Consider the following 13,159-nt stretch of genomic DNA (forward strand, 5'->3'; position numbering starts at 1 on the left):
ATTTCACTGAGCTGGTCCTCGACTTCTGATATCCTTTCTTCTGCTTGATCAATTCGACTGTTTAAACTTGTGCATACTTCGCGAAGTTCTCGTGTTGTGTTTTTCAGCTCCATCAATTCACTTATATTCCTCTCTAAATTGTCCATTCTCGTTAACATTTTGTCAAACCTTTTTTCAAGGTTCTTAGTTTCTTTGCATTGGGTTAGAACAAGTTCTTTTAATTCACAGAAGTTTCTTATCACCCACCTTTTGAAACCTGCTTCTGTTATTGGAACACATTCATTCTCCATTAAGCCTTGTTCCGTTACTGATGAGGAATTGCGATCCCCTGTAGAGGGAGAGGCATTCTGATTTTGTGTATTCTCTGCCTTTTTAGGCTGATTTCTTCCCTTCATTATATATTTATCCATCTGTTGTCTTTGTAATTACTGACTTTCTAACTAGATCTCTGAGCGGACGTCCAACTTGTTGATTCCCAGCGCCAAAATCTGAGCAATCCACTGCGCCGGCCAAATCAGCGGTGTTAAGATTGATGGTGCTTTTCTGCCCGGGAATCTCTGGACTCTGCACCAAGAACTGCTGCACTAAGGCGCCAGCAAAACCGCTGCGCCGGCCACAAGAGTCACTCTGGTGACCCATGGGGCTCCTCCGCTGGGAATCTCTTGGTCCGTGAGCAACAAATATTCATCTGAAAGTGTGGCGTCCTCTCGTTCTCTGCGTTTTCACTGGGAGCTATGAGCCCGAGCTGCTAGTGATCAGCCATCTTGGATCTCTCTCAATATAGCATCCTTAAAGGGACACAATAATTCTCCAGCAAAATAGTCCAATGAAAAAGAAACTTATAAAATCCCAAAAAGGAATTCAAAATAACGTTTTTTTAAAAATGTAGTGAGCTACAACAGAACAAAGTAAACAATACAAAGAAATCAGAAAAGCAATTCGGGTTATGAATGAGAAATTTACCATAGAGACAGAGGTCATAAAAAAAGAACCAAACAGAGATTCTGAAACTGAAAAATTCATTGAATGGAATTAAAAATATACTCAAAACTTCAATGATAGACTAGATCAAGCAGAAGAATTTCAGAACTTAAAGACAGATCTTTTGAAATAATCCAACCAGACAAACATAAAAGAAAAAGAATTTAAAAGAATGAACAAAGCCCACATGATATATAGCACACTATTAAGCAACCAAATGTTTAAATTTTTGGTGTCTCATAAGGTGAGAGGAAATATAAGAGATCGAAACCTATTTAACACAACAATAGCTAGAAAATTTCCAAGTCTAGCAAGAGATTTAGACATCCAGATGACAGGAAACACATAGATCCCCAAATAGATACAATTTAAAAAGGTCTTCTCCGTGACTATAATTTTGGCATTGTAGTCAAACTGCCAAAAGTCAAAGACAGAGAATATTAAAAACAGCAAGAGAAAAGTGTCTAGTCACTTATAAGGGAACAAGTTCAGACTAACAGCACATTTCTCAGCAGAAACCTTATAGGCCAGAAGATAATTAGATTATATATTCAAAGTGCTGAAAGAAAAAAAATGCCAAGGATACTATACCCAAAAAGTTATCATTTATAAATGAAAGTGAAATAGTCTTTCCCAGATAAGCAAATGCTGAGGGAATTCATTACCACTAGACAAGTTCTACAAGAAATAATTAAGGAAGTCATATACCTGGAAACAAATGGATGATATCTACCAACATGAAAACACATGCATGTATAAAACCCATTGGTAGAGCAAACACATGAAGAAAAGAAAGGACTCAAATGTTACCACTAAAGAAAATCAGCAAACCACAATAATAATAAGAGAAAGAAAGGAACAAAGGAGATACAAAAAACTTGAAATCAATTGATAAAATAATAACAGGAATAAGCCCTCACATATCAATAATAATCTTAAATGTAAGCAGATTAAACTTTCCACATAAAAGATGTAGATTGGCTAAATGGATTAAAAAACAAAATAAATGCTCCAATCATGTGTTGCCTTCAAACATAGTGAAAGTATTCTAGCTTGATGTGTAAACAAGTTGTCAACTAACCTAGGAGTATACCCTTGTAACAAACCAACTGAGTCTCAGCCAATTATATTAGCTGAACCCTCAGCAAATCCCAGGCTTTAAATTGCCAGATTATGCCCAAATAAAGCAAATATCAAACTGTACCAATCAGGTAATCCTCGTATGTCATCTCTTTTTTCCTGATTTTTAAGTATAGCTTACCATGTTGAAGGTGGGGGGATTCTGAACAATTTTTGGTTCAGAATACTTCCAAGTTCTAAAACCTTTTTCCTGCACAAACTTCATTAAATTTAACTTGTCTCAGCATTTTCTTTAACAATTGTGAAATACAGCATATAAAGAAGTGAGCATAAAACTTTTAGGAATTTTTTTTTTGCTTTGATATTTTATTTTATTTATTTTATTTTTTTTTATTGCATTTTAGGTTTTGGGGTACATGTGAAAAACATGCAAGGTTGTTGCATAGGTGCATACGTGGCAGTGTGATTTGCTGCCTTCCTCCCCTTCACCTATATCTGGCATTTATCCCCATGCTATCCCTCCCCAACTCCCCACCCCCCCTGCTGTCCCCCCAACTCCCCCCAACAGACCCCAGTGTGTAGTGCTCCCCTCCGTGTCCATGTGTTCTTATTGTTCAACACCCTCCTATGAGTGAGAACATGCGGTGTTTGATTTTGTGTTCTTGTGTCAGTTTGCTAAGAATGATGGTTTCCAGGTTCAAATATGTACAGCAAACTCTAGCAGTCAAGAAATATATTGCCAACACTCCAGCGAAAGCTACAAGAATACCCTTCTTTTCCCCTCCCATCTTTTCCTGAGTATAGCCCCTGTTTTTCACTCTAGAAATAGTAACTCCCGACAGGTTTAGTAATAATTTCCTCAATTTATTTTACCAATTATCCATTTGGGCTGCTATGACAAGATACCTCACACAGGGTAATATATAAATTGAAGACTGATGTTGCTTACAGTTCTGGAGACTAGGAAGTCCAAGACAAAGACAACAGCAAATTTAGTGTCTGGTGCAGACTCTTTCTCTCTTTGCTTCAAATATGGTGCTTTTTTCCTGGGTCCTCACATGACAGAAGGGACAAAGGAGCTCCCTCGGGCCTCTTTTTAAGGGCACTAATCCCATTCATAACTCATGGAACCCTGCTGATCACCTCCCAAAAGCCCACCTCTTAATGCCATCACATTGGGGATTAAGTTTTCATATTTGAATTTAGGGGCACATAAACATTCAGACTACAGCATTCTGCCTTCAGTGTCCCAAAATTTATTTGTTCTCATAGGCACATCCCATCCCAATAACCTCAAAACCCTTAACTAATTTCAGCATCAACACAGAAGTCTAAAGTCCAGAGTCTCATCTAAACATCACTCAAATCAGATATGAGTGAGACTCAAGTTATGATTCATCCTGAGGCAAATTGCCCTCTGGTTGTGAAATTAAACTTATGTGCTTCCAAAATACAGTGGTGGGACAGGCATAGGACAAAATATAAAGTTCACCTGCTCCATCACACTAGCCACATTTCAAGTGCTCAGTAGCCAGAGGTGGCTAGTGGCTACAGTATTGGGCTATATTATACAAACATTTTCATCATCACAAAAAGTTCTATTGGGAAGCAATATTTTATAGACAGTTTGCAAAGAAGTAGAAGATTTTTAGAGGGAAGTTATATTCTTTTGGATCTAACACTTTCAATTCTAGGACTCTATCACAATGTAAATACTTCTCAGGGGCAAAGAAAAATGTATGTGTATTTATAATGTGCCTGTACATATATAAACTCTTGTAAATACGGACATATATATTTACTGTCATAATGTGGAAAACCTTATAAACAAGATAAATGTAATGTTTTAAACAACGTAATTACATCATCCATACATAAGGAAAATTGCTAAATAAATATTTGCTTCCATACTATAGAACAGTATGTATCTATTAGAAGCAATAATCTAATCAGAAAACTACTTACAATATGTTGTTCACTTTAAAAAAAATAGAGACAGGGTCTCACTATGTCACCCAGGATTGTTTTGAACTCCTGAGCTCAAGTGATACACCTACCTCACTTCCCAAAGTGCTGGGATTACAGGCGTGAGGCAACACTCCTGGCCTCAATATGTTGTTCACTAAAAGTCTGTGGGGGGGACATAGGGGAGGGACAGCAGGGGATGGGGAGTTGGGGAGGGGTAACATGAGGAGAAATGCCAGATATAGGTGATGGGGAGGAAGGCAGCAAATCACACTGCCATGTGTGTACCTATGCAACAATCTTACATGTTCTTCACATGTACCCTCAAACCTAAAATGCAATAAAAAAAAGCAAGGGTAAAATAATATGAATAGTGTATACTTATTTATTTATTCGAACCATTTTATTAAGGTATGATTCACATGTAAAACGTTGTACGTATTTAATGTATACATCTCAGTGAATTTGGGGATAAATATATACCCGTGAAACCATCATCATTATCAAGGCCATAAACATAGCCATCATCTCCAAAGTTTCTTTGCACCTCCTTAATCATTATTTGTGTGTGTGTTGGGGGAGGCGGGTAAGAATACAAGAGATCGACCCTGTTAGTAAATTTTAAGTATACAATACAGTATTGCTGGCTATAGGCACTGTACTGCATTATCGATCTCTAGAAGCTGTTTATCTTGGACAACGGCAACTTTGCAACCTTTGACCATCACCTCATTTCATGCTCCCCCTAGGACTTGGAACCTGCCATTCTACTCTTTGCTTCTATGACTTTAACTATTTTATTCCACATATAAATGAGATGATACAGTATTCATCCTTTTGGGTATGGCTTATTTCACTTGGCATAATGCCTTTAAATATTACATAGTTTCTATACTTCTAAAGACATATCAAAAAATGGAGAAAGAATTATACTTAGTAGTCACATGTGCAGAGGGGAGTGTATTAGGCAAGCATGCAGGGTTGGAGGATAATGGAGGCTTTCATTTGTTTCTCTATTATCATTCAGGGTTATTTTTATCCTTTGTGATATACATGTATAATTTCCATAAATAAAGAGAAATATGTCAAAGCAGGCTATTTACACAAGGCTCAGGGTCCAACACTCAGATGCAACACATTTGTGTTTAGCATACAAATTGTAGCAATGGGAACTGATGAATTAGTGTCTTTCTTCAACAAATTCTACAGCAGCCCAAAGAAAGTTGGTTCAGAGATGAAAACGATGATAAAATAGAATAGACCCAGAAGATACATTAAAATCACCCTCCTCAATTCAGGCTTCTGGGGGTTGCTTGAGAAAAACCAATTTACAGATGGGAAACTGCAATTTCTGATTACCAACCTGAATTAGGCCCAGCAATCCATGATACTTCCGTTTTTCCCTAGTCCTCTGTCTCCTGGGTTCTCTTCTTCATCTCTTTCAGCTCTATCACCCCTACACTCTCAGCAGCTGACGTCACAGAGAAAGCCGAAGCCTTCTGACTAGTTCTCCCTGGTTTTCTCCCTGCACTCACAGCTCCACTGCCTGCTTCCCGGCTCATCTCTCTGCTCTACCCCTGCCTCCTGCTCTGCTGCCCCCTGGAGGATCTCGCTGCATCGTCACCCAGCCTCTCCTGGAGGCTGGGCAAGGCTCTAGCAGGGACTCTTTCCTCTTAACAAGCCCTCTTTTTTTTTTCTGAGACAGATTCTCGCTCTGTTGCCAGGCACCAGGCTGGAATGCAATGGCGCGATCTCGGCCCACCGCAACCTCCACCTCCTGGGTTCAAGCAATTCTCCTGCCTCAGCCTCCCGAGTAGCTGGGACTACAGGCATGCGCCACCATGCCCAGCTAATTTTTGTATTTTTAGTAGAGATGGGGTTTCACCATGTTGGCCAGGTTGGTCTCGATCTCTTGACCTGGTGATCCGCCCGCCTCGGCCTCCCAAAGTGCTGGGATTACAGGCGTGAGCCACTGCGCCCGGCCAACAAGCCCTGTTTCTACCATCAACCTACTTTCTTACTTTTTGTCTCTCCACCCAGTTTCTTGAAAGTGCAGTCTAGGTTTGTGATCTCTTTCGGGCCTCCAATTTACATTCCAGAAACAGTTTGCACTAAAGTTTCTGTAACCTCCTTTGTGCTCATTGCAGTGTTTCTGGAACTCTGCTCAGCATCTCACCTGTTGGTCATGACATCGCTCATGAAGTGCTTCTGCAATCACCTGTTATCCCGCCTTTCTTTTAATACTGACATCTACTCTTCGCAGGTCATTGCAAGCTTCTTTCCCTCAGCCTGACCTCAAATCCTACTGTTCCTGAGTGCTCCAATCTGGTCTTTCTCTGCTCATTCCTCACCATCCCATGAGGCATCATCATCAACTTTTGTGGTTTCAATCAGCACCACTGTGCAGAGGACACCAGTTTAGCTCTAACTTAGACATCTCAGCCCAGAGGATGCTGCCACTCATCTGACTGCCGTTGAGAAATCTCTTCAGTGCTCCTCCACTGGCATCTGGAGATCTACATTTTGCACGTAGAGCTTGTCATGTTTATTCCTTTATCTAAACCTACTCATTCTGATGTTTTTCTTCCTTGAGTAGTTAGAACCATGACTTACACATTCAACATCCTTTTTCATTTTTGCCTCTTTCATTCTGGGAGAATCCATTCAAGCATTAAGTGCGGCAGAGTCTAAGTGGTTTTAAATCTCTCGAAGCTGTCAACTTTTGTCCTTCCCCAAAGAGATGACAGAGTTGACTGCGAAAGAACACAGGCTCTCTGGGTAGAGCTGCCTAAATCTTCACAGAGATTGATTGAACTGATACCACCTTCTGAACGATGGTACAGTTTTCGCGTCCTTGTGTGCAAAGTATGGGTGATTATAGTGGTACCTACAACCTAGGGTCATTGTGAAGTTTAATGGGCTGATTTATGCAGAGCATAGAGGGATGTGTAGCATGAAGGAAGCCAGTCTTCCATAAGTACTGTTTATTATCAGCACTAAGGCCATGCTTTTTGCCAACAGACAACATTGCTTGGTGCAAGAGCTTTTAGCATAGTCTCCCTGACTCAAGCCTGACTCAAGGGTTTTTTTTTTTTTTTTTTTTTTTTTGAGACGGAGTTTCGCTCTTGTTACCCAGGCTGGAGTGGAGTGCAATGGCGCGATCTCGGCTCACCGCAACCTCCACCTCCTGGGTTCAGGCAATTCTCCTGCCTCAGCCTCCTGAGTAGCTGGGATTATAGGCACGCGCCACCATGCCCAGCTAATTTTTTGTATTTTTAGTAGAGACGGGGTTTCACCATGTTGACCAGGATGGTCTCGATCTCTTGACCTCGTGATCCACCCTCCTCGGCCTCCCAAAGTGCTGGGATTACAGGCATGAGCCACCGCGCCTAGCCCTCAACGGTTCTTTTTAACCCTTCCTTGTAATTCAGCCAGACTGAATATCCCAGGAACAAAACTGAAAATATTCCTCTCCTATCAGAATCCCTCATCTTGTGATTTGCCCTTTTGTGGACAAACCCTTCCATTGTCTGAGCCAGAGGCTTCTTCCTTTTGTGGAGTGAGCCTGATCACTCGACTAGGAACACAACCAGCTATCTACCTGTCTCAGAAAGCACCTGGGTTTGCTCTTCTAACAGGCACGTTTTCTAGATTCTTCCCACCATTGCACATGGACACACACAAATCACACTGACCCCTGGAACCCCAAAGACAAACAGCAGAAAGCACCCCCAGGCAAAATGAGCTCAGAACCTTCCTGTTGCCTGGGCGCACAGGGGAGGTTCCGGGGCCGTCTCTAAAAAGTAGCCGCCGCTGAAGCCAGAGGGACTGCCCAAAGTGGGGCTGGGGGTGCGGCGCCTACACTGATGCTCTCAGGCCGTTTCCACTCTTGCTGGTTCTGATGCTCCTTTCTTTTGCCGCAAGCACCCCTACTGGAAGACTGGGAAATGTCCAACAACAAAGTTAGCTCAGCGACCCGTAAAACATCCGATTCCAACCTGCGTCCTAAGGCGTAAAGACACAGACTAAAGGCACAAGATACAGTGAGCCCTTAACGCGTTCTCCTGTGTTCTTCCTATTTCTCTATTCCTTCTCCATGTCCGGTGGGGTTCTCTACCCTCTCTCCATCCCACGTGCCAATAGCCCCTCTTTTCTCTTTCATTCTCGCCACGTTTCCCTCCTTTCTTCCACGTGCGCCCAACGGTTCCACCCAGAAAACGAACTAGATGTGTTGGACAGTTCACGCGCGCATTAGGAACGCCAGCTAGACGGAGCCCTGGGATCCTAGAGGGGGGGTCCCCACAAACCCTGCCGGGCGAGCAGGGTTTTGCCCTCCAGCGCCTCTAGCGGCGCCCCCCAGAAGTCTGACTAGTGAGGCCTGAGTTGCAGGGACTGAACGGCAGACTGAGACTGAGTAGGGAACAGACCATGAGGTCGGCGCAGATACTCTCCCAAGGCCGACTACTCCTCGTGCTGGTTCTGACAGCGCTCCTTCTTGACTCTCTTGGCGAAGATGTAATTTTTCATCCTGAATGGGAGTTTGACTCTTACGAAATCACCATTCCCGAGAAGCTGAGCTTCCGAGGAGAAGCGCAGGATGTGGTCAGTCCCGTGTCCTACCTGCTGCAGCTGAAAGGCAAGAAGCGTGTCCTCCATTTGTGGCCCAAGAGGTTTCTGTTGCCCCGACATCTGCGCGTTTTCTCCTTCACGGAACGTGGGGAACTGCTGGAGGATCGCCCTTATATACCCAAGGACTGCAACTACGTGGGCTCCATGGAAGAGTCTCTGGACTCTAAAGCTACTATAAGCACGTGTATGGGGGGTCTCCGAGGTGTATTCAACATTGATGCCGAGCATTACCAAATTGAGCCCCTCAGGACCTCTCCCAGTTTTGAACATGTCGTGTATCTCCTGAAGAAAGAACAGTCTGGCAGTCAGGCTTGTGGTTTAAGTGATGACGAACTAGAATGGCAGATGGCCCCTTATGAGAATCAGGCTAGGCTAAGGGACTTTCCCGGATCCTATAAGCACCCAAAGTATTTGGAATTGGTCCTGGTCTTTGATCGAAGTAGGTACACGTTTGTGAACAACAATCTGTCTCAAGTCATACATGATGCCATTCTTTTGACTGGGATTATGGACACCTACTTTCAAGACGTTCGTATGAGGATACACTTAAAGGCTCTGGAAGTATGGACAGATTTTAACAAAATACGCATTGGATATCCAGAGTTAGCTGAAGTTTTAGCCAGATTTTTGATATATAAAAAAAATGTATTAAATTCTCGGCTCTCATCAGATTGGACACATTTATATCTTCAAAGAAAATTTAATGATGCTCTTGCGTGGTCATTTGGAAAAGTCTGTTCTGTAGGCCTTGCTGGATCAGTGAGTACTTTACTAGGTACAAATATCCTTGCCCCTGCCACCTGGTCTGCTCACGGGCTGGGTCATGCCGTGGGGATGCTACATGATGAACAATACTGCCAGTGCAGGGGTAGGCTTAATTGCATCATGGGCTCAGGACGTGCTGGGTTTAGCAATTGCAGTTATATCGCTTTTTTTAAACACGTCTCTTCAGGAGCAACGTGTCTAAATAATATTCCAGGACTTGGTTACGTGGCTAAGAGATGTGGCAACAAAATCGTAGAAGACAATGAGGAATGCGACTGTGGTTCCCCAGAGGAGTGTAATAAAGATCGGTGTTGCCAAGCAAATTGTAAGCTGCAACCAGGTGCCAACTGTAGCATTGGACTTTGCTGTCACAATTGTCAGTTTCGTCCATCTGGACACGTTTGTAGGCAGGAGGAAAATGAATGTGACCTTGCAGAGTACTGTGATGGGAATTCGAGTTACTGCCCAGATGACGTTTATAAGCAGGATGGAACCCCTTGCAAGTATGAAGGCCGTTGTTTCAGGAAGGGGTGCAGATCCAGATACATGCAGTGCCAAAGCATTTTTGGGCCTGATGCCAGGGAGGCTCCCAGTCAGTGCTATGATGCAGTTAACTTAATAGGTGATCAATTTGGTAACTGTGAGATTACAGGAATTCGACATTTTAAAAAGTGTGACCGTGAAAATTCAATATGTGGGAGGCTACAGTGTATAAATGTCGAAACCATCCCTGATTTGCCAGAGCATACGACTATAATTTCTACCCATTTACGGGCAGAAAATCTCATGTGCTGGGGTACAGGCTATCATCTATCTATGAAACCCATGGGGATACCTGACATGGGTGTGATAAATGATGGCACCTCCTGTGGGGAAGACCGGGTATGTTTTAAGAAAAATTGCGTCAATCGCTCAGTCCTGAAGTTTGACTGTTTGCCTGAGAAATGCAACACCCGAGGTGTTTGCAACAACAGGAAAAACTGCCACTGCATGTATGGCTGGGCACCCCCATTCTGTGAGGAGGTGGGTTACGGAGGGAGCGTCGACAGCGGGCCTCCAGGACTGCTAAGAGGGGCTATTTCCTTGTCAATTCGGATCGTGTCCATCATAATGTTTCGCCTTATTTTATTAATCCTTTCCGTGGTTTTTGTGTATTTACGGCAAGAGATAGGAAACTATTTAAAACCCAAAGAGGGAAAGATGCCACCATCTGAAGCAAAAACTGGACAGGAAGAATCTAAAGCAAAAACCGAACAGGGAGCTTCTAAAGCAAAAACCGGACAGGAAGAATCTAAAACAAAAACTGGACAGCAAGAATCAGAAGCAAAAACTGGACAGGAAGAATCTAAAGCAAACGTTGAAAGTAAACCACCCAAAGCAAAGAGTGTCAAGAAACCAAAAAAGTAACCAGGCAATCCACACTCATTCAGTCACACGGGCTCACTTATTTAACCAGCTAATCGTTTAACCAAAGGCTTTTCATCCTTCTCCCAATAATTTTTTAATTCGATTTTTCTCACAAGCTTTGATTAGCAAATACATGACATTCCTGTTTTGAAACCCAACCAGTGCATTCTACTTCTCTAGTATTCACTTGCCTCCCAGTTTGTGATCAAGTTGTGGGTATCTTGAAAATCACGCTCTCATGGTTTTTCCACACATTAAAGCTCTGAAAATAGTGGGTTTCCTAGAATTACCGTGGTACTTAAAGTATAGCCTTGTTTCTCAGAATCCCAGGGAACAAAGCAATTGCCTGCCTCTCCCTCTGCCTCCCACAACTTGATCCACGTGAACATCCGCACCTACACCCATGCTGATCAGTAAATGCTGACAACACATTTTGTGAATAGAAAATGCCTCTCTAAGCATTTTCAGTATTTGAGGTGATCTCAGATGTGTTAAGGACACTGGTCTGTCCTAACTCTTGTATTGCACCACAGTGCAATGATGACAACATGATGCCAGGCCCTGGCGGTGTCCCAGGACAAGGCTGTTAACAAAATTTTTGTGTTTGCAGTGTCTGCCTGCAGGGGCAGTTGTTCTGTGAGTGCGTGTGTGCTGAGGGGCACCTGGCCCTATGTTTGCCACTCTACTAAGTAGAACAGAGGTCCTTTCACTCCCAAGGACCCCCGTGCCTCTGCCTCCACCTCTTCCTTCCCCTTTGCACAACACTTTGGGTGGGAGGAGAGGACTGAGGGGTGCCTTAGCAGGAGTCAATATCCACTTCTTATATCCGAGCGGGGTTTGTCCCTCTCAGATTTGTGTCAGCCGAAGGTTTTTGGTCTTGTTCTAGTCTGGGTCTTCCTGCTGTTCTCTCATCTTACCCCAGCGTTCCTCTCTCTCCTCAGGTAACACGGCAGGCCTGCAGTGCCCCATCCCAATCTCCTGTTTCTTAGTCACACTTCTAATTAAAGATGAACTTGGGGCAGTCTCATAGGGAAGGTTGGTCCCCAGCCTTTTTTCTCAGCATGTGTGCTGGGAGCATTCTAAGAACTTCATATGTGTTATTAAATGCATACTGCTGAAAATAGTGCCATGAGATAGGTGCCATTATTTTCTGATTTTACAAAAGAGAAACTGAGGCACCGCAAGGTTAAATGACCTGCTCAAAGTTCCACAGTTAATAAGTAATGACATTATTCAAGAAAACTCTATATGAAAATTAGGAAATTCAATTGAGAGGATTTATCTAAAAATCACAAGGATATTTGCACACTAGGATTTTAAAAAAATTGATTGTGATAAATATAATATTGACAATCTTAACCATTTTTGTGTTCAGCAATGCTAAGAACATTTACATGGTTGTGCAAATCATCTCCAGAACTCTTTCCATTTTGCAAAACTGAAACTCCATACCCATTAAGCAACAATTCTCTATTCTTCCCTCCCTTAACCTCTCCCAACCAATATCCTACTTTCTGTATCAATTTGGCTAATCTAGGTACTTCATATAAATAGAATCTTATAGTCTTTGCCCTTTTGTGATTGGCTTATTTCATTTAGCACAACGTCTTTAGGGTTCATCTATGTTGTAGCATTTTGTGTTGGAATTGCCTTCTTTTGTAAGGCTGAATGATATTTAGATGTGTGTGTATACCACATCGTGTCTAACCATTCTTCACTGATGGGCACTGGGGCTGCTTTCACATTTTGCCTATTGTGAGGAATGCTGCCATGAACATGGGTATACAAACATCTGTTCTTGTCTCTGCTTTCAATTCTTTTGGATATATATCCAGAAGTGGAACTGCAAGATCATGGGGTAGTCCTATTTTTAATTTTTAAGGAATTGCCATACTGTTTCCCATAACAGCTGCACCTTTTTATATATTCCCACTAGCAGTGCACAAATGTTGCAATTTCTCTACCTCCTCCCCAACACTAGTATTTTCTGGTTTTTAGATAATAGCCATCTTAATGGGTGTAACATGGTGTCTCATTGTGGTTATGATTTGCATTTCTCTAATGATTAGTGACATTGTTCGTCTTTTCTTGCACTTATTGGCCATAAGATTGTCTTTTTTGGAGAAATGTGTATCCAAATCTTTGCCCGTTGTTTGAGTTGTTTGGTATCTTTTTCGTTAAATTTTAGGAGCTCTTTAGATATTTTGGATATTAAATCTTTATCTAGATATATGATTTGAAGATATTTTCTCCCATTCTGCAGGTTACTTTTTCATTTTCTTGATATTGTGCTATGATGCACAGAAGTTTTTGGTGTTTCAGTCATGAAGTC

General features: G+C 42.3%; 1 protein-coding gene across 1 annotated transcript; it reads left to right on the forward strand.

The window, feature by feature from the left end:
- The first annotated feature begins 8,272 nt into the window (after positions 1–8,272).
- ADAM30 (ADAM metallopeptidase domain 30) lies at positions 8,273–11,258 on the forward strand. Its single transcript, XM_012458814.2, has one exon. The coding sequence runs from the start codon at positions 8,455–8,457 to the stop codon at positions 10,825–10,827; it is 2,373 nt and encodes a 790-aa protein (XP_012314237.2). The 5' UTR covers positions 8,273–8,454; the 3' UTR covers positions 10,828–11,258.
- The last annotated feature ends 1,901 nt before the right edge of the window (positions 11,259–13,159 follow it).

The sequence above is a fragment of the Aotus nancymaae genome, unplaced genomic scaffold (assembly GCF_030222135.1).
Source record: "Aotus nancymaae isolate 86718 unplaced genomic scaffold, 86718_ANA_hifiasm-v0.15.2.pri h1tg000007l, whole genome shotgun sequence".
Lineage (NCBI taxonomy): Eukaryota > Metazoa > Chordata > Mammalia > Primates > Aotidae > Aotus > Aotus nancymaae.